This window comes from Sminthopsis crassicaudata, chromosome 4 (genome assembly GCF_048593235.1).
Source record: "Sminthopsis crassicaudata isolate SCR6 chromosome 4, ASM4859323v1, whole genome shotgun sequence".
NCBI lineage: Eukaryota > Metazoa > Chordata > Mammalia > Dasyuromorphia > Dasyuridae > Sminthopsis > Sminthopsis crassicaudata.
The window spans coordinates 450,661,576-450,683,677 of NC_133620.1; the positions used below are offsets into that span (position 1 = coordinate 450,661,576).

A 22,102-nucleotide genomic window follows, 5' to 3' on the forward strand; every position below is an offset into this window, starting at 1 on the left:
AACTAAGGTACAATGCCTGGGCCTTTGTCTCAGAGTTCCCTAAGATAAAAGACCCTCACAACATGTATGACTTAGATAGAGCTTACTACCTAGTGAGAAAGAATTAAATGCTTCCCCTGGCTATTGTGCTCAAGTGAGCTCTCCTTGAAAACTTTTCTCCACATCTCTATAAGTACAATTCTCAACTGGATTTGTCTTAAATAATGTGCCCTGGAACATTTTGTCACAAGGTGCACGAATGTCATTTATGGGTCTTTTTGTCAGCTCAACATTGCTGAGGTTAAGGTTTAGGGAAAACAAATTCTTGGGCAAGGACTTCTTGGAAGTGAGGACCCAGAGCCCAGGAATCATTTCAGTACATCACAAAGTAGGGCAGAAGGAACAGAGTTTTAGGGGAATGTGAGGAACCAAGAAAAAAACTGGAAAATTAGATAGTGGATAGAGCAAGGGGCTTGGAGTTGGGAAGGGTTGAGTTCAAATGCTCCCTTGATACTTATTAGCCAGGTAATTCTGGGAAAATCATTAACCTTTGTCTGTTTCCTTATCTGTAAAATGGGGATAATAATAGCAACCACCTCTCAGGTTTGTTGTGAGGATCAAAAGGAATAAAAGATTTTGCAAACTTTAAAGCCACATATTGTTATTATTTCTAATTTTTTTTCTTTGCTGAAGCTGCCTTAGGAAAACATGACCTGATATTAGGAGGTTATTCAAGGATAATCACTTGCCTACCCAATTATGGGTAACATTGTGTAAATCCCCTTTTGTTATCTTGTTGACCTTGTTACATGGGAAAGTGTAACATGCCCTCCTGGCAGTTACAATTACTAGTCTGTCCTAGGCCCAACAGAGTACCTTTGACCACGGACCTTTGCAGTATGAACTCTACCTGGCTCGCCTCCTCTGAGGCCTTCAAAGGTCTCTGGCCACAATCTCTTGAATCTATAGTTTAATAACCGGTAGCGCGCTCAAGAACAGCCACGTGTAATCTTAAAAGCCTTTATTATACCTACTCACATAATGTCCTGACTTGATGCCCTGACTTGTTGGTTCCCTAGTGAACACCTGGTCAGAAGACCCACATGTTCTCTACCAAAATCCTTACCTCTTTCAGCTATCCATCTCGGCTTGGCCACCCAGGTTAAAGAGAGCGACTGCTGTCTGCAGTGGGCTTATAAAGGGCCTGTGAGGTCACACACACAGCCAACCAGCAAGAGAGTCCTCACCCATTATGAAGCTATCTCAGTATGGCCAAGATCCCACCCACAGGGCAATTCTATATCCACAGAGAATACTTCTGGGCCACTCAATCTCCCGCTGCGCTGTGGTGCCGCCCATTTAAAGGGCCCTTACAGGAAAGAAGTTCAACTGAGGCTTTTCTAGAATGAAATTTCTGGCCTTTAAACAGAGGGATTTTTTAAAAAAATATTTTTTATTAACATAGTTTTGTTTTTCATCACCTATTTCCCAATGTATCTCTTCCCCCTCCTTTTCCCATTTCTCTTTCTTTTCTTTCTTTTTCTCTTTCTTTTTCTTTCTTTCTTTCTTTTTCTCTTTCTTTCTTTCTTTCTTTCTTTCTTTCTTTCTTTCTTTCTTTTTCTTTCTCTTTCTTTCTTTCTTTCTTTCTTTCTTTCTTTCTTTCTTTCTTTCTTTCTTTCTTTCTTTCTTTCTTTCTTTCTTTCTTTCTTTCTTTCTTTCTTTCTTTCTTTCTTTCTTTCTTCCTTCCTTCCTTCCTTCCTTCCTTCCTTCCTTCCTTCCTTCCTTCCTTCCTTCCCTCCTTCCTTCCTTCCCAATTGGGGTTAAATGACTTGCCCAGGATCACACAGTCAGGAAGGGTCAAGTGTCTGAGGACAGATTTGAACTCAGGTCTTCCTGACTTCAGAGATGGTACTCTATTCATTACACCAATTAGCTGCCCCAGCTATTATTTTTATTATCTCATCTGTAGACAATTCCTGTTGTACTGCCCTTCTGTTCTTTCTTCCTTGTCTTTACTATTATATGTCCCTAATCTTACCCCTCCCCTGTAACAAGTTCTGTCCAATGGAGAGATATCCTATACTCAATTTCCCTCCTACCTAACTGAAATCTATGTAAAACTGTCACCTATGAACTATCTTAAGGTGGCTGGAGACATTTGATTCACATCCAAACCTAAAAAAAAAATTCTTCCACTCACCTGTCCCAGCCTAAATCTGCCTGTTTTCCCCATCACCCTTCACTCTCCTAGGTTGATGTCCATCCACCCTAAAAGGATCAGAGGTTCTTGCCCAGGCATCTTTTCCACCAGAAGCTCAGCAAGAAGTTATTATAAAATGCACCCTTTTTTTTAGGGGAAATAGAGTCAGGAATATAAATCTTTATTTTCTCTCCAATTTCCCCTAAATTCCCAGTAAAGAACCTGGTAAGTAGTCGGTATTTAATAAATGTTTGTTGACTGACTGAAGGTCACTCTCATTCGAGTGGAGTAGAAGTTCTATGGGGACAGAGACTGCTTTATTTTTCTTTGTTTCTCCAAAGTCTAGCATAGTGCCCAGTATGTAACAGGTACTTAATAGATACTTAATAATGCTTGTCAGTGGTTACATGGATGGACAGTGTCTACTTCATAGGAAGACTAGTATAGATGCAGTACTTTTCAGACTTTTGTTAACTTTTATTCATTTTAAATACACATTAACATAAAAGTAAGTCAGTTATTATAAGAAGAAACTTGCAAGAAACCACCACACAGACCTCTGGCTCTTTTTCTAAGTGCAAAGTCATTTATTGATAAAGCTAGAATCCAATGGAATCCAAGTCAACACCTAAAGAAAGTACACAACTGGGAGCCCAGTCCATTTCATTCTAGCCTCCTTTTTAGAGTTGGTATCACAACAGAAAAGAAATCCCACTTGTAAAAATAATAGAAGACACTGTCAATTGAGAGATAAAGCCCATTTCCCAACCACACCCCAAATACAACCCTTTGCTTTCTCTCGCTCACCCTTTCCCCTCTTCCTCCTCATGTCTCAGATGCTTCATCTTCTGTCTCTCTTCTGTTTCCATATATAGCAGCGACTCTGGCATTGTAGATAAGACACCAGCCCCGAAGTCAGAAAACTTAGGTTCCAGAACTCGTTTTGCTTTGGCTCTCATTTCTCAAAATCCCCTTCTCTAAAATGAGGGAGTTGCATTCCCTTCCCTTCTAAATATATGGTCCCATGATGCCAAGGGGCACATCCTCGAGAATGAGATCTCTGTTATGAGTGATCCTGCTGTTGGTTGTGACTCAACCCAGCTCCAGCGGCCAGTCCACTCAGTCTCCGTAGGTGTAGGTTATTCTCAGGAGTCTGAATATCCACCCAGATCACAATTACTGGGGGCTGGGAGTTAAGCAGCTAACTTTTCCCAAGGTCACACAGCTAGGAAGTATTAGCAGTGGAATTTAACTTCAAGTCTTACAGCCTCCAAGTCCTCAATGACTCCCTTGCTTTGGTATAAATGTCCAAGGGACATAGGGAACGAGCCTAGGATTTCATTGCTAGGGAGAGTTTTCAGTGAGTAAACTCCCTCCTCCCATGGAGACTAGCACCTGTTCCACTGCTCAGTCTGAGAGAACTGCCCCAAGCAGGGAGAGGTTAAGTGACCTAGGTCAGAGACAGGACTTGTCTTGAGTACCCAAAATTCATTTAATCATCTTTAAGGACCATTCTGGGGTAAGCTCAATAGTCACCCGGGAGCAGAATTTCTCCCTCGTGGGGTGGGGGTTTTTAAATAAAAACAATATAAATAACTGTACATACTAAGCAGCCTGCCCTCAGTCCCTTACAGTACATGCCTCTTGACATGGTTGAGGATTACAGTATAATACACCCATTGTAAACAGAATAATCATGTAGATAACAGAAGAAATTTGCCTCCCTTTTTTAACTTCCTGACCAGTGTGGCCACAAAGATCCCAATACACCTGCCCAGTCTTTGCTCAAAGGTACAATTTGGTCTTGTGAGATGAGAACAGCCACCTCTCAATTATCTGGGGCTGGGAGAAAGGTGAGCAGTGGACCTGATGGGTGGGGGGGGGGTGGCGTTAGGGCCCAGCCCAGCCTTTTCTCATCTCTGTTGCCCACTTTCCCTGGCAAGTTAGCAGCAACCACAGGTGGCAGATGGGGCAGGAAAAGGAGATGAAGAATGAGACCACCTCAGTTTGTTCCCCTGGCAGCAGGCAAAGATCAGTGGGGCAGAAGTCAGAGATAAGGAAAAGAGAGGAGGTTAAATCTTCTTCCTTCTGTGGCCACAGAGGAGCGGCTACAGCCCTCTGTGGCAGCTTTAGCTGAGTCCTGCCTTAGAGAGCTTGGTCTCTTCAGGTTTCGATGCTGCTTGGTCAGTTTTCACCTCATAGGGAAAGACAGCCCCAAAGATGTCTTCATGGTAACGCTTCTGACTCTTAAAGAGAAAGAGAGACCAAGAGAAAATGAGCTCCACAGATCAGTCACATTAATGTGGACAGTGTTGGTAGGGACTGCAAAAGTACCATAAATCCTCAATGCTAAGAGAGCCTTTTGACATAACAAATTTCAGTTTACAGAGCAATGGGCTCAAGAACTGAGGAAATGCAAGACAAGAGATCTGAGAGTCACAGGACCTGCCTTCAGATCCAGGTGCTGCAGTTTACTAACTACATGGCTTTGGGTCTCTCTGATGGCAAGGGAGTTGGATGAGATGGTCTTGAATCTATGATCCATATTATTCTCCTATGTTTCTATTGCACTTCCTTTTGAGGAAACCCTCAAAACATTTTGTTTCCTCTCTGAAATGAGGGTAAAGTCCAAAGGGTGAAGGATAGAAATTTATCTTCCTATTTTATAGCTAAGAAAGTAAAAATGCTTCATTGTAGGTCACAAATGAAGTTACTTTTACATAGTCACTGTCTTTCCTCAGATCTCCTCAGATCTCTTTCCACCCTTCCCAAGTTGCTGGGGATGGCATCCTTTACCCAGCATTCTTAGCAAGCTCCTACCTTGAGTTGGAAGAAATAGTTCTCAGTCTGCTCTTCATTCATCTTCAGTCTGGCGGCAAAGAGATCCTTCAGAGTTTGGGCCACGTCTCTGGCCATCCTCACATCTCCGCAGACATACAGGTGCCCCTTGTCCTCATGCAATGTCCGGATCACCTCATCCGCCAGTCGCTGCCGCAGGATATCCTGAACGTAGACCTGGGAAGGAATAGCAGTGGTTTATAGAGAATGATTTGATTTTTCCCTTCTACAAACCCTTTCAGCTGGAGTCTGTTTCCCCATAGTGTGACTTGCACATCCCCAATCAGGTACTGCAAAAGGACCTAGACTTGATGGTAAGCTCCACACTGTTTGCTAGTCTTATATGCAGGGTATTTCAAAAGGTTCGAGCAGGTGCAAGCTTATTAAAATGTAAGTTTTAATCAATTAAAGCTTAAGATTTAATAAGATTGGGGCAGCCAGGTGGGACAGTGTATCCACTGGGCTTGGAATCAGGAAGACTCATCTTTCTAAATTCAAATCTATTCTCAGACATTTGCTAGCTGTGTGACTTTGGGCAAATCACTTCATCCTGCTTGCCTCACTTTCCTATTCTGTAAAATGAGCTAGAGAAGGAAATGGCAAACTATTTTAAAAATCTGTCAAGAAAACCCCAAATAGGGTCATGAATAGTCGGTCATCCCTGAACAATAACAAAAAGCTTAAACTCACACCCAGATTTTTCGGGATGTTTTCTATTTCCAGCATCTAGCGTGGAGAGGATTCAGTTTGTAGTCTGAGATAGTGGGAAAGGCACTAAACTAAGCCAGAAAGCTGCCATTTGGGTCCAGCCTTGTGATTTCTTCCAGGGTATCATGTCCTGGAATATAAGGGCAGCCCTTGACATTGGACATTCACAGGAAACCCAGCTTACTTTGGGCTGCCCGGGCTGGCGGGAGTAGGCTGTGTAGACATCTCGGAGCACTCCTTTCTGTGTCATCTCCTTCATCTCCTCTCGATACAGGTGGTCCATGTCGGGGTGCCGGCATCCAAACACCAACGTCATATTAGGGGTCTTGATACCTGCGGGAGGCAATAGGCTGCAGTGGCCAAGATAGGCAGCAGAGGGTGCTGTGCCCTAAGAAAAACTCCCCTAGGGCTTGTGGTCCAGAAGGTTGGATACAGAGAAATAATGAGGGTTTGGCAGAAAGGGGTGATGAGAGTCTGGGGAGTGGGACAATGATGAAGTCCAGCTCCTCTCTCTGTCTTTCTGTCTGTCCCTTTCTTTCAGCTGGAGGAGATCTAGAGGCATTCTAGTTATAGATAAGGGAAAATAGAGACCCTCTTATCCTATTTCCTTACTCTGAAAATAAGGAAACTGAGGCACAGAGTGGTCCAGAAACTGAGGCACAGAGTGGTCCAGTGACTTGCCCAAGGTCACGCAGCTATCAAGTAGCAGAAGCAGTATTTGAATCCAGTTCCTTTGCCTTTAAGGCCATTGCTCTTAGGAACGCAGGAGGTGGGGAAGGAAGTGGTAAAGTGTGGGGGCTGGGAATGGCAGGGACAGGAGTAAGAGCTGAAGGAAGGACAGGAGGAGATGGCAGCTGAATGGACAGTTGATATAAATCCCTGGGAGAGATCAGATTCAGGAGTGTTTATCTCCATGTGGATCTGATCCAATGCCCTGAACACAGCAGACGCACAGGAAGGCCCTGCTGCTGCTGCTCTGGTTAATGGTGATAACCTGACCCTGCTTCTTCTCCCGGGGCTCCGGGAGGGGGAGGGCAGAATGGAAGGAACCAGAGAGGAAGGTAGTACAGTCATCAAACGCTGGCCTTAGGGGCAGGTTCTAGCCCTGGTTCTGACTCTTAAAGCTGTGCAGGGGCAAATCAGCCTCAACTTCCTCCTCTGTGAAATGGGGATAATCATCCACCTTCCTTCCCCTGAAGAACTGCTGTGAGGAAAGCCCTTTGTAGTCAGTAGTGCCCAGACAAATGGGAGCTGCTGCCAGGGGAAGGGTCCCCAGGACCTTTACCTTTCTTCTCTCTGTCCGCCAGTCGCTGTTGCCAAAAGCTCCTGAAGGGGGCGATACCGGTGCCCGGTCCCACCAGAATGCAGGGGTGGCTGGGGTTCTCTGGAAGCTGGAAGCCACTGGCACTAAAAGGGGGGAGAATTAACTTGAGATTACAAGCTTCACAAGGTCCATGTGCCCCAGCCCTAGTCCTAATATCCTTCCCGCCCTCCCTGGTTCTCCACAGACAGAGAGGGAGACAGGGACAGAAAAAGAAACAGAGAGAGAGAGACAAAAAGAGAGACAGAGAGAGAAAGAGACAGAGAGACAGACAGAGACAGAGAAAGAGACAGAGAGAGACAAAAAGGGAGACACAGAGACAGAGACAAAAAGAGAGAGACAGACAGAGACAGAGACAAAAAAAGAGACAGAAAGACAGAGACAGAAAGAGAGACAGAGACAGAGACAGAAAGAGAGATAGAGACAGACAGAGACAGAGACAGAGAGACAGACAGAGAGAAGGAGCACTGTGTCCATTCCTCTAGGACAGATTTCTCTGGAGGCCTTACAGGGCTAGCACCATCCCAGTTTCCTTCACCTGGGCCCTCTGCTATGTCAGGGGCCTTACCTTCGTACAAAACAGGGCACAGTTTCCTGGAGCTTCAGGTTGCTGAGCCATGTGCTGCAGACCCCATAATGGAGAGGGCCCTGACCATCTAGAAGAAAAGAGAGAAAATGGCCATTGAGGCAGTGGGACTCCCTTAATCCTTCCCATAAGTCCGAGAATCCAGAATAGACTGAAGGGAACCTTGCTTCATACTATTTCTTTTTTATATTTTTACTTTATTTTTCTTTATTTTATTAAAGCTTTTTATTTTCAAAACATATGCATAAATAATTTTTTAATATTACCCTTGCAAAACTTTGTGTTGAAATTTTCCTCCCCTTCCCTCCATCCCTTTCCCTAAGTGGTAAGTAATTCATATATTTCTGATCCTCCAAAAACCATCTGCTCATTCATTTAGGCTCTCTTATTTGCAATCCTTTCTCCCCAGAACGATGCTGCTGATTTGCCAGAGGGCGAGTTTGTGACATATTGCAAAAAACTCTTGACTGTGCAGGGAGTCTGGAGAACTGGGCATTTGGGCAAGTTATTTCCCATTTCTAGCCCCAATTTAATACTATGAGGGGAGGTCGGCAGGATGATCTCCAGATGGTTCTTCCAGCTCTAATATTCTCTGTTCTAACATACTAAGATCCAAGGTCATTTCTAGTCTAATATTCTGTGATTTAAGGTTCCTTTCTCTCTTTGGAATTCTCCCTTCTAAAATTCAAAGTTCTAGGTCCCTTCTCTCTTTGACATTCTACATTCTAACTTTCAAAGTTAGAGAGGTTCCTTCTCTCTGGTATTCTCCATTTAAACATTTGGAGTTCTAGGTCCCTCCTCTCTTTGGTAACCTTTCTTCTAACATTTAAAGTTCTAGGTCTTTTCTATCTTTGACATTCTACATTCTAACTTTCTCTTTGGTATTATCCATTCAAACATTTGGGGTTCTAGGTCCTCCCTTTTCTCTTTGACATTCTCCATTCTAATTTTTTGTGTTCTAGGTCCCCATTGCCTCTGGATATAGTAAACTCCCCCAGGTTCCTTAAAAGTAGTGCTTATTTTTGCCTCTAATTTTGCAGAAGTGAGGAGCAGGGTTGCTTTGTTCTCAGTCCTTGGGATCCTTACCTCTGGTCTGGTAAGTGACCACAGCCACAGTCAGGTGAATCTCCTTGGGGGTGAGGTCCCGAGAGGAGCTTATGGAATAGTAGCGGGGCTTCAGCAGGGGCAACTGTGTGAGCAGGAAAGTCGCTGAGATCTGGATGGAAGGAAACTCTTCCAGCACCTCCAGGAACGTGGGACTGTTTGTGAACTTCCACTTATTGTATTCAGAGGCCTAAAATCCAAAAGTTATGTTAGAGATGCTGGAATTCCCCTAGGTACTGAGCAACCTTTGGTTAGGGGTCATTAGAACTGTAACTAAACCACAACAAAGGGAGTTTTGCCTCAGGTTGCTAAAATTTAGAGGGTGCTAATGATATCCAGACTCTACTAATAGAGGAGGCCTATCTATATCTTACCTAAAATTTCCACCTCTCCTAGGACACAATGCTGCATAAATGGACGCTTAATAAATCCTCAATATTTGAATTAAAATACTCTATTCTCTTTTCATACCCTATCAATAGTATGAATAAAAAAGTATTTATTATGAGCCTACTGTGTGCCAGGCACTGTGCTACGTATAAGAGATAGATTGAAAGGAAATGGGCTTATATTTTACCAACTCCTTCTTAAACCTGCTTCAAAAATCCCCCTCTGCCCATCTCCATACCATTAACTGTTATATAAATTCAGGCCAGGGATGAAACAACTTCTGTTCCTTTTCTCCCCCCTAAGAATATCAATATTCCCTGCAGAATGTTTTAGCTTCCTTCCTCTCCACCCCTCTCCACCAAAAGTTAAGACTACAATCCACCGAGCTTTTGCTTCCTGTATCTGTCTTGTCTGCTTTCTTAAACTGTAAGCAGGAACTGTGTCCCTGCAAAGCAGCTTTCTACACTGCCTTTTTATACACAGTCTTGTGCTCTGGCAGACGGTCCCATAGTGCCTCAAGCACAGGGCCTCCTCCTGGGCTCCTTGGTCCACTTCAAAAGGCCAAAATTTGGAGTAATAAGTCCCCTTTGGTCTCCAACCATGATTTCTCCCTTCTGTCCCCCTGCAAAAGGGCCAATCAGGAGACCATCCCTGGTAGTTCACCGCTAGATATTTGCCCTCTGTCTGGTTGCTCCCTCCAGAAAAACTTAACAATATTTATTTCCTCCTAATACAGAGCACAGATTGACTACTTAATTGACGAGTCCAAAATTATAGATAAGAAAATACATTTATGCAGCAAGATAACTATGGAAATATGTATATATATTATATTTAACATATACTTTAACATATTTAACATGTATTGGACTACCTGCCAGGTAGGGGAGGAGGTGGGGGGAAGGAGGGGAAAAGTTGGAACAAAAGGTTTTGCAATTGTCAGTGCCGAAAAATTACCCATGCATATATCTAGTAAATAAAAAGGTATAATAAAAAAAAAAATAAAGAAAATGCACTTATTTTCTACAGCATTTTTTCTTTTACCAAAGGCATTTATGGAGTGCTCTAGTGTGGGGATCTGCCCTTGCATTGGAAAAAAGTTCCATCTTTATTTTCACAAATCCCTAACTGAAATTGAGCATTTCCTTCAATTATTTAAAACCATTATTCTGAGAAGAGGTCCCCAGGCTACAAAAGGGTCCAGAACCCAAAAAAGGTTTAGTATCTATGCCTTAATGGAACTAAGGGGTTAAAGACCAGCTGGGGGTTTATTACTTCCCCTTCCCCATCCCCAATCCCATCAGCACCTGGCACAGTGCCTCCAGACGTCTCTTCTCTTCCTCTGAGGTGGTGAGCTGTGCCAACTTTCTGAGCAGCAGCTGGGTTGGAGGGGTGGTGACATCCAGGAAATAAGTTAGGGCTTGGCTGAGCGAGCAGGGGGGAAGCTTCTTATCACTTATCCAGTAGTCACCTGGACAGGGGAGGAAGGAAGTGTTCAGAGACAGCCAACATGTGACTCACCAGGGAGCTTCTGGAGACCCCATAGAGAGGGTCGGGGCTGCTGTGATAGGGGGAACTCACCCATATCTAGTTACTGTGATGGGGTTATCCTGATAGATGGGAACGAAGTCACACAGTAAGAGGAAGAGAAGGAAAGTTGGTTTGTGCCAGAGCTTAAGACCCCCCCACAGGGGTCTGATTTATTTCAGAAAACTTATTGAGTCAATCTCTGTGACCCATTTGGGGGTTTTATTGGCAATGATACGGAAGTCGTTTGCCAATTCCTTCTCCAGCTTGTTTGACAGATGAGAAAACTGAAAGAAACAGGGGGAAGTGATTTGCCCAGAGTCACACAGCTAGGAGATATCTGGAGCTGGATTTGAACTCAGGTTTTCTTAGCTTCAAACCTGGTGCTCTTTCCATTATATATGGAGCAGGTCCAATGTGTTAAACATCTGTCACATCTCCGCTGTTAGGAACCTCATCCAATACTAGCTTGAAGCCTATATTCCTAAGTACAATATTGCCACAGAGAAAGGTAGTCCTTTGTCTGAGAAGACTGACCGACCCGTCACAGAATGGTGTGTTCAAGTTGGTTTTTTTCTTGGAGGGGAAATCATAGGACAATTGATATAAAACTGGGAGGGACCTCAGAGAGCATGTGGTTCAACACTTTCATTTTATAAAGAATGATAGGTCCAGGAAAATTGGCTGGATGCCCATGGGTATGCATGTGATAGACATTAGAAGTGAGATTTGAACCAGACCCTCCTCTCTCTTCTCTTACACCATGCTATATCCTGCTTTGAAATGAACTAGCCACAGGGCCTACATGTATGACAATAGACCAGGTTTGCAGGAGGTAGGGAAGTCCAAAACTTGAATAAAACAAACTGACTTCCCCATCTGTTAGAGTGAAGAATCATGCCTTCTTTTGCCTATGTCATATGCAAAGTATGACGATAACATGAGAAGCTATGACGGGAGAACAATTCTAATCTCAAGTACTAGATTTTTTAAAAAGCAAAACTACAATTTTATTAGTGTAGGGGTGCTTGTAATAAAGAAACTCCCTTTTATCAATGCAGTTTAAATTTAAAATCAAATAAATATATATTAAAATAAAATAAAAATTTTAAAAATATAATGAAATGTTCGAAATAGTAAATTCAAAAAGAGAGCAAGAAACTGCTCTGCAATTTAGTCTTTAAAAGTCTTATAAAATTGTCTGGTCCCAATTGATTACAAGACTTGCCCAGGGTTACATGGTCAACAGGCTTCAGAGATTGGATACAAACCCAGGACTTCTTAAGGCTAAAGCCAGCTTTCTATCCACTAAGTCAGATAGCCTCTTTTTATTCAAAATTATTGGCCAGTTGAATGGAAAGGGAACTTAACTCTTGTTCTCTCTCCCTCCCAAAATCCTTGTGAGAATCCAGAATGAGTACTGAGATATGGGGCTTTGCAACTGTGAAATATTGGAGCACAATCTACTTTGAAAATTATATGGTTGATTCAATTAAAGAGGCAAGTGATCTAATGGATAGAGTGCTGGATTAGAATTAAGAATACTTGGATTTGCATTGAACTTCTGATATTTGTTACCTGTGTGACTACCTAAATGTTACCTAAATGATTGTATGAGTCATTTAACTTCTACATAGCATAGGCAACTTCCTAGCTGTAGATGGGTTGCCCTTATAGAGAGAGGTTGCACATGAGAAGTCCTTCATGCTCAAAAATTCTTTCCATATTTGCATTCGATTAATTCACGCCTCTACTCGCTGACTCTGCTTTAAAAGCAACATGGCGCCATGGAAAGAGAGTTGAATCTGGGGTCAGGATCTGGATTCAAATTGTAGATCTACATACCTATAAAATGATGAATTTTAAGTTGCTTGTCCATTTAACATCTCATGCTACCTATTCGCCCACAGACAAGGGAAGGAGTGATTCCTCCCATTTCCATTTTGTTTAATTCCATGGTCATAGGCTACCTCCCTAAGCCTTGGACTGCTGTCAGTCATGCTGTTTCAAAAGGAATAGTCTTTCTTGTTGGCTTTCTAGGCATTTTTGCTAGAATTTTACTAGGTGGCTTATCTACTCCAGCCTGAGGAGGATCCTTCCCTGACTCAACTATGGCAAATTCCCCATGAAACAAACCTTCAGGCTGAAGAACCAGTTTAGATAGCTGAGTGACAGCCTCTTGGGCGAGGAAAGGAAGTTAGGAAGAGGTTGGTGTTTTAGATTTACCCCCTTGGGAAAGAGCTTACCATTTTCATCACGGGTTTCTAAGCGGATGGATTGGTGAGGTGATGGGCCATCCTTAACTCGTTCTAAAATACCCTGAACTAGGTTAGGCTGGTTTCCAGGAAAAACTCCAAGATGCTCTCCTGGTATATAATTCAGATTCTGGTTTCCTTCACAGGAAAGTTTAATGAGGAGAGTTGCCCGGCTAAGAGAGAAACAAGAAAGTCATGGTGACATCAGTAGGATTTCCTTTGTGGCCTGGGGATGGGTGGATCCCTCCAGCTCCAGCTTCCCCAGGAAATGTGCCCATCCCTCCACCCATCAACCTAGCCTCTCTGGAATAGGAAAGGCAAGAAGCTACTTCCAAATACCTGGTGGTTAAAGGAGTGTCTGGGTCTTGGGGGTTCAGGGGGTTATTCCCAGAGGGTAGGGGATGCTTGGGTATGTTTTAGGATTCCCAGAAAGAGACAGAGTTCATTTGCTGGACATTTTGCCCAAGTGAATAGCCTTGGCTCACAAATTTTTGGAACAGATTATTCTGTTTTCCATAGAGATGTTTTCCTGAAATTTATTGATTAATCTCACTTATTTATATCTATTCTCCTTATATTTATCCTATATTTCTTATTGATTAATCCCATTTATTCATATCTATTTTCTTTATATTTATTCTGTATCTATTTCTATATGTTCTTGTTACCTTCCCCATTAAAGTATAAGCTTCCTGAGAGTGGGGATTGTTTCATTAATAAATTGTTTCACTGCATAGTGAACCCTTAATAATCACCTGCCAATTGATTGACTAATTTGATTTCTCTTTGCTTTTGTTCATTAAAAAGTTAAACATCTTGAGCCTCCCTTTGGAAATTCTGCTCTATATTGGAAAGTATTACGCGCCATACCTGGATTTGAGACTCTGCAGATTCTGTCTCGATTTGAGCCGCATGGAAAACACGTTCTTGGCGTGCATACTGCTGAGGGCTACAGTGGAAAGAAGGATAATGAATGCAGGGTTTGCTTAAGTGTTGCTTGGGGCAGAGGGTTAATTGTATTTTTTTTCTGAGTCTATTTTCTAAGGCTACTCTTAAAGGAGGGATCTTGGTGGTACCTGAAAGTAGACGACAAGGGAAATAGAAGCTCATAAAAAAGGCAGAAGATGAATGAAGCCATCTGATCTAGAGACTGAAGATTGTTTTCATGATGGTTAGTGCCCTTATTCACACCTTACTGCTAAAAGCTTGTTAGCATTTGTCACATGGTACCAGGGGCATGCTGGAGCTAAGTTGGGTTTGACCCAATTTAAGAGCTGATTGTTAAATTTTCAGTGTGTGTTCATGCCTCAGAAATCAATAAATGTTGTAAGTTGATTGGTTTGCTGATTGTCTTAATAAAGTGATGGAGAAAATGCCAATGATATAGATTAGACTTCAAAGTGAGTCATATGAATATTTCTTTCCCCAGAGAACCAGTTGTTAAACATTTACCAGCATACTCCTGGTATGATTCTTTCCTTTCATACCAACTCTATCACCTTTCCCCTAATTTTATTCTGAAAACGTCTGTCTTAGGGATGGACAGTGAAGTTCCTGAAATACTACTTAACCTGCTCCCATGGACAATTGACTTGGCGGTTATCAACCAAGTTTTGCCAGGTAACCTCAAGCTGATGACCCTCTTTGGGTCCTGAGGCCCTCAATGTATGGTATAGACCCTCTAAAATTCCAACATTTTCTCGAATGGACATTTCTTGAATATAGAGAAATCAGATACCTTTGTTGAGGTCCAGAGGTTGGGGATCCTGTACAAGGCGGTAATTTTCAGGGTTCCAGGTTTCATTGGTAGTATATAACTTGGGGATCTGAATTGTTTCCCTGCCTTGGATACTGAAGGTCTCACAGGCCACCTGGGATAAGACAGGGAGAAATATTGGCAACCTTTCCTAGGTCACTGACCAGTTCTCTGGCTCAGTGGTGCTAACAAGGGGGTCAACAAACATTCATTGAGTACCTACTATGTGCTAGGCACAATGAAGGAAAATAGAATTTTATGTAAGTGAAGAAAGAAAAAAAGAGAAGTCAGAGAGGAAAAGAATAGGGTCACAAGAAGGAGTAAGAGAGATTTTAAGGGGGCAGCTAATTGGTGTAGTGGATAGAGCATCAGCCTCAAAGTCAGGAGAACCTGAGTTAAAATCCGGCCTCAGACACTTAACACTTCCTGGCTGTGTGACCCTGGGCAAGTCACTTCACCCCAATTGCCTCATCAAAAAAAAGAAAGAAAAAAAAAAAGAGAGAGAGAGAGATTTTAGGCTTTGAGAGCATATGCTGTACACAAACGATAAATTAAATATTAGTATAAGAATTAAAGAATGACAAAAGAGATATTACATGTAGAGACAGGATAAAACTAAGCGAATAGAATTGGGTTGGAATAGGAATTCAGAGAGAGGAGGACCTTGGCCCCTTGGGGTAGCAGAAAAGGTTTTCCAGATCAATCAATGGTATTTATTAAGTACCTACTATGTGCCTGACAATGTGCTCCAGGATTCAAAAATTAAAAAAGAACTATTCCTGCTTTCAATAAATTTATATCACAGATTTAAGCTAGATCTTAAAGGATGATAAAGGGAAGTTATTTCAGGCAAGGGAAATAGAGTCAGCAAAAGCATGCAACTGGAAACTATAAGGTGTATTTGATGGGTGATCTCCTCACATGCAGTACAGGACATAATTAGGAAGACCAGATTGTATTTGAATGTGGGCAAATTTATGGCTCAATATAGGGAAAAAACTTCCAAGCTATTCTAAGTTGAATGGATTACTGCAAAGGAGAGTGAATTCTCAATTAATCGAGACCTTTATGTAGAAGTGAGATGGCCACTTGCTGAGGGTGATGATGAGAGATCTTATTCTCATAAGGGATGTCAATTATAATCTCTGATATCTCATCCCTTCTTAAAATGAAAATAGATTTTATTTTGTCATGGGCATAATTGTTCCCAAACTCCTCAAGTTTTATTCGTGATGGGACTTTCCAAAAAATCAATGGGATATGTGACTTCTCTCCTCCAGATAGGAAGCAAAAGACCCCAATTGCTTAAGCCTATTCGTGGTTATATATGATGGCAACGTGCCTGGGTACCATGCCATCCTGGGCATCTTTTCCAGACTCCCACTGGGAAATTTACCTTGAAGGTATTCAGTGCCCAGCTACGGTAGGCTTCATCTTGTCCACTGAGTTCATCTCCTTCTCCAGTTGGTGCAAGTTGAGAGGCTCCCAGTTGCAAAAACTTCTCACTGATATCATGGGCAAAGGCACAAAACTGGGGATACATACTGGAGCCGAGACCAAACACAGCATATCTGCCCAGAGAAGAAACACATATGGGAAAGATGAGCAGGAGGTGAGAATTGGGGGGGGGATTCCCCAAGTGACTTGGTGGCAGCAGGGGGAGCAGGGAAAAGACCTACCTGAATTTATTTTTTAGCTCCTTCAGGAGAAACAGGGACTTCTTCAGTTTCTAGGAAGAGGGAATAGAGAATTCTCAGGCTCCAAAGTCAAATAAGCGGGTGCTTCCCACTATATCTTAAACTCAATATGTCCAAACTTGGGCTTACCATCTTGACCACCCCAAAATCTACTTCCCTTCCTAATTTCTCCATTTCTGTGCAGTGTGCCACCATCCTTTTCGGTACCTAGATTTACAACCTTGGAGTCTTCCTTAGCCCTTCATTCTCCCATTGGGTATAAACTACAAATATGATCTAGAACTAGAAGGGACCTCAGATGCTAACCTGTCCAACCCCTTCATTTTACACATGAGGAAGCTGAGACAAACAAGATGAAGTGACTAGCCCATGGTTACACAGCTAGGAAGTGTCTGAGACCAGATTTGAATTCAGGAAGATGAGCCTTGATATATTACTCTAAACTCCTCATCTCCACCTGTTGGTTATTTTTGCTTCTCCCTTCTGCAAAAGATCCTTCCTAGTCCTTCCAGCTGCTAGTCACTTCTCCCCTCTGATTCCCTTCCATCTAGACTAAATATATCTTATATCTACCTAGTTATTTACATATTATTATCTTCTCCATTATAACATGCACTCCTTGAAGGCAGGAATATTTTTTGTCCTTCCTTTTAGTACAATGCCTAACTGATAGTAAACACATAATAAATGCTTGTTGACTGACTATTAGTAGTAGACAACTCTCAAACCCTCTCTATGGCCAGGATATAATATCCTAAGAATTATCCCCCATTGTTCTTGGGCATAATAATGGACCTCCTAGATAAAAGACATCCACAAAGAAAGCCACTTCCTGTACTCTCACCAGTGGAATATTGTCCACTACTAGGACTGCTTTAAAACAAGTGAATCATTAGCAAATCAGGTGCGGTGTGGTCCAGAGGATAGAGAACTGACTTCAAATTAAGAAAAATTAGGTCTCTAGTCTTACCTATGATGCATACGGCTTATGGGATTCTGGGAAAGTCATTTGACCTTGTAGGTAATTATAAGATTCTAATGCTTTCTGGTTGTGTCCCATAATCCTAGTGGAATGGAGGAATTCTACATTTTTCATTTTGGTGAAACTTACCTCACCATTCCCAGGAGAATCGCCATTTCCAAAAGTGCTGGTAACCACCAGAAGTAGCTTCTCTTTTTCTAGGTCACTCAGTTTGTATTCATCCATACAGAGAACCTAAAAGAAACAGTGACCTAAATTTAGCTTTCAAGGGCTAAAGTCACACTTTTCAACATTTTCAACAAAGCATAAGAGGTTAGCAAGGGATGGGTCCAGTAAGAGATCTGGGGTTCTGAATTAACACTATTGTGGATGGGTGAAGAGTAAAGGAAGACACATTTCAATTGGATGTAAGGTAAAAACTTCTCAACAGAGAGTCCAAAGATGGTTTTCTCTCTGTATAGCTTATCTCCATTAATAGAGATCTTCAAGCAGAGACTAATGACCACTTGGGAATGTTGTAGACTAGATTCGTGATTTGGGGGGAGGATGGATTCAGAGGTACAACTCAAGACCAGTTGGCCAAGAGGCTTAACAATAAAATAAAAAAAAACACAAGATAATGATAATTTGTGGCTCTTCTGAATCAGTATACAACTCATTACATCATACAACTCATATTTGGGTATTATACTAGAAGATTAGATGATTTCTGAGGTCCCTTTCAACTCTGAGTTCTATGACTTAACTCCTATATACAGTCCATAAGGCTTTGGTCTAGTCCACACCAAGGAGTCATTACAAAAGTAGTTGATGTGGACCTCAGATTGAGCTCATAGATAATGAATAATACAGATTATTCCCCAAATATCACCTCTCCCCATCTCTATACACTTTCTATTTATTCAGTACACATAATCAGACATGCTGAATGGGCACTCAGGTTAAAAGGAAAGCTCCATGTACGTCTGGAAGAACCAAAAATTTACCTTGCTATTGAAAGCGCAGCTGAACAAGTCTCCCAAATCCCTGGCCAGAGTTTCTGATTTGCCTGTCTCTGTCGCAAAGAGCACAGTGACTTTGATCCGGGCTGCCATGGTCTTGCGCAGCAGGACAGAGGCAAAGAACACTGCTCTGTAGAGATGGACAGATTGCCCAGATGAGATATCACACTCAAAACAGGGAGGGCTTACAGGTAGGAAAGGTTGAAGGAGAGAGACAAGGGTTGAGGTCTTCGGAGTTAGTAACTCAAATAATTGCTTGCCCACCATGCTTGACCATTATTCCCTGTCCTCCCCTCCCGTTATTCCCTTGCTAGTCACTTTGGGGAAGAGAAGACTATAAATCAGATGGTGACCCTAAAAGTAAACTATATTCAATAAAGTTGAATTTAATATATAGTGTCAAACAATAACCATTTTGTTTGATTCCTCCCATCCCGAGGCTTGGGAAGTGAAAACATAAGAGAGAAAATGCTGGTAGAAACTGATTGGAAGGAATGTCATTCAGACTTTAAAATACTAATTTCTCACACGTACTTGATCAAGACCTTTAATTTGATCTCTCTTTTTTTGGGCCTCTTCTTCTCATCATGCCAGACATGGGTTTTCCAGGCCTCCACCTGGGAAAAAATAATATTGACACAAGAGAAAAGGCCCATTAATCTGGATTTACTCAGAAAGACAAAAGGCTTGGTGAGAAAGCTCAAGAATGGACTTAGTTTGAAACATTAGTTCAAGGCAGTTTTCAGAAGAAGAAATCAAAACTATCAATAGTCACATGAAAGATTGCTTTAAATTATTATTGACTAGAAAAATGCAAATTAAAATAGTTCTGACATACCAGCTCATACCTATCAGATTGGCTAACATAACAGAAAATGAAAATGACAAATCCTGGAAGGATGTGGGAAAATTGTGACACTAATACACTCTTGGCGGAATTTTTTGTGACCTGATCCAACAATTTGGAACTGTGTATAACTTTAACCCAGCAATGTCACTACTAGGTCTGTATCCCAAAGAGATCCAAAAAAAAAAGATAAAAGGTCTTCTGTACAAAAATATTTATAGCAACATTTTTTGTGATAGCAAAGAATTAGAAATTGAGGGAATGCCCATCAATTGAGGAATGGCTGAATAAGTTGTGATATATGGTTGTGATGGAAAACCATTTTGCTATAAGAAATGACGAGCAGGATACTTTCAGAAAAACTTGGAAAGTTTTTGGGGAAAAATAGAAAAAACCATCAACTTATGCAAAGCAAAGTGAATATAAACAGGAGAACATCATACACAGAGACAGCAACATTATATGATGATCAACTGAGAAAGACTTAGCTACTCTGAACAATACAATGATCCAAGATAATTCTATAGGACTCATGATGAAAAATGCTATTCACCTCCAGAGAAAGAACTGATAGAATCTGAATACTGATGGAAGCATAATTTTTCATTTTTTGACAACATGGCTTCTTTTTTATTAAAGCTTTTTATTTACAAAACATATGCATGAATAATTTTTTCAATATTAACCCTTGCAAAGCCTTGTGTTCCAAATTTTCCCCTCTTTCCCCTCACTCCTTCCCCTAGCTGGCAGGTAGTCCCACACATGTTAACATGTTAAATATGTTAAAATACATGTCAAATCCAATATATATATATATATACATATTTACATATTTATATAATTATCTTGCTGCACAAGAAAAATCAGATCAAGAAGGGAGGAAAAGAAAAACTGAGAAAGAAAACACAGTGCAAGTAAATAAGAGAGGGAGTAAGAAATATGTTTTACATGACTTCACATATATAATTGATATTAAATTGTTTTGCCTTCTCAAATAGGTAGGGAATAGAGGGGAGGGAAGGAAAAATTTGGAAGTCAATAATTTTTTAAAATGAATGGTCCTCTTCAAGAATGAAGAATGGCAACCAACCAATCAACCAACCAAGCTATTTGATTAATTGGTATGTATACTGATTGTTTCTTCCCCAATAGAGCATAAGCTTCTTGAGTGCAGGAAATGTTCCATTGTTGGTTTTGTAATTCCAGGACCTAGCACAGGGCCTGGTACACTATAAGCAGCCAGTTAATAAATGCTTGTTGGACAAATAACCCTCTGTTGACTGTTGGCAGGTTTAGCAAAAGGGGAGACCAGAAATGAACAAAGCCCTGAATGATACTCTTAAGAATGGAAGTGAGTTCGAGGGTCTGCTTACCTGGTAGTAGTAGAAAGGAGAAAGAATGTAGTTTAGCATCTCCTGATGAAACACAGGAGTGATGCTCCCAGAGATTGGAGGGACCAGCCAGACCCAATCTGCCGGGCAGCCGCCTCGAGACTTGTATTCGTTCTGCATGTATTTCATGAAAGATTCCGCTGCTGAGTGGTGATCCATGATGGTGACGTTTTGTTTCTAAGAAAAAAGGAAGCACAAGGAGATACAGAGTAAACAGGGGGATAACAATCATCCTTGGTCCTTTGCTGTTCTATTCTGCAACTAAATAAAACATGGGAGAAACAATTCAACAATAGGGGAAATAAATGAGTCAGGAAGACAGATCCTGCTTTTGACATTTACTAATTATGTGATGCTAGGCAAGCTATTTAACCTCTACGGGCCTCAGTTTCCTCATCCGTACAATGTGGAGATTAGACTCTCAGGCCTTTTCCAGGTCTAGATCTATGATCCATTCACCCTCACTTGTATCTTGAAGTCTTGGGAACACAGTACTAGGAACTCACTCTACCTGGAAAAACGGAAGCTGAGGAAGTTGTCTCATTGAATTCCGGTTGAATTCAGTTGCATTTAATTAGGTGAGTGAAGGGGCCTAACCTCAACATCTCAGTAGGAAGCAGAGCTGGTAGAACATTTTCCCATCCTTCTCCCAAGTCTGCCTGTTTCACAAATAGGCTTGGGATTCCCCGGGATAGGAATTCTGCTCACATAGCCCTTCCTGAACTAGGTCAGCTACCAGACGGCCTTTTTTTCCTGTTTGTACCCAGGTTCTTACTTCTGCTGAAACTAAATAACCCACTTGGTTTTAGAAAACCCTTAGGAGTTTATAGAAACAGTCCCAGGATGCCATAATTACAAATAGAGGGGACAACCAGGACTTTGTCCCAGGCACCGAAATTTAGAAGGGTGATAGCATTCGCATCCTTCAGCAATATGGAGAAGAGGGAGCTTAATTAGAAAGATTCATTAAATGACTAATATGGCAATATGTTTTGCGTGATTGAACATGTAACATTTTATATCAAATTGCTTACTGTCTCAAGGAGGGGAGTGGAGAAAAAGGAGGCAGAGGCAAAAAACTGGAACTCAGAAAATTTTTTAAAAAATGAATGTTAAAATTTGTCTTTATGTGTAACTGGGAGAAAATAAAATGCTAAATATAAAAAGAAAAATGAGTTAAAATAAGAAACTGTGAGGCTGTACACCAAGTGAATGCCTTATTGACAACCCTACAGTTTCTACCAGGGAATTTGAAGCCCATGTTGTATTACTTGCCTCAGATTAAAAAAAAAATTCTAATCATGCCTTTATGGAAGGAACTCTAGAAGTCATGTAATATAAGCCTCTCACTTTAACGAGGTGGAAACTGAGAACCAGGGAGATGAAGTTCAGCTCAGACAGGTCTGGTTAGACTCACTGCTGCCAACCTCTCATTGCCAGCTCCCATCAGCACCCTGGAGAGAAGCCATTTGATAGGGAGTCGGGCTTGGCACATTTCCCCCCCTCTGTCAGGATGTTTC

The 22,102-nt window shown here is 41.6% G+C and overlaps 1 protein-coding gene across 8 annotated transcripts in view; it reads right to left on the reverse strand.

Annotated features, from left to right (window-relative positions):
• Positions 1-2,635: 2,635 nt before the first annotated feature.
• The window catches only part of NOS2 (nitric oxide synthase 2), a 99,755-nt gene continuing 80,288 nt past the window's right edge, over positions 2,636-22,102 (reverse strand). For all 8 annotated transcript variants that reach the window (XM_074263666.1, XM_074263669.1, XM_074263670.1 and 5 more), the window contains 16 exons: positions 20,565-20,759; positions 18,879-18,961; positions 18,330-18,474; positions 17,473-17,577; positions 16,344-16,393; positions 16,061-16,235; positions 14,647-14,779; positions 13,779-13,857; positions 12,900-13,081; positions 10,434-10,597; positions 8,719-8,926; positions 7,615-7,702; positions 7,011-7,132; positions 5,910-6,058; positions 5,000-5,194; positions 2,636-4,425 (listed from right to left, as the gene is read on the reverse strand). In XM_074263666.1, the coding sequence (XP_074119767.1) occupies positions 4,309-4,425; positions 5,000-5,194; positions 5,910-6,058; positions 7,011-7,132; positions 7,615-7,702; positions 8,719-8,926; positions 10,434-10,597; positions 12,900-13,081; positions 13,779-13,857; positions 14,647-14,779; positions 16,061-16,235; positions 16,344-16,393; positions 17,473-17,577; positions 18,330-18,474; positions 18,879-18,961; positions 20,565-20,759 (2,190 nt within the window). In that variant the 3' untranslated portion in view covers positions 2,636-4,308. The remainder of the gene's footprint in view (positions 4,426-4,999; positions 5,195-5,909; positions 6,059-7,010; positions 7,133-7,614; positions 7,703-8,718; positions 8,927-10,433; positions 10,598-12,899; positions 13,082-13,778; positions 13,858-14,646; positions 14,780-16,060; positions 16,236-16,343; positions 16,394-17,472; positions 17,578-18,329; positions 18,475-18,878; positions 18,962-20,564; positions 20,760-22,102) is intronic.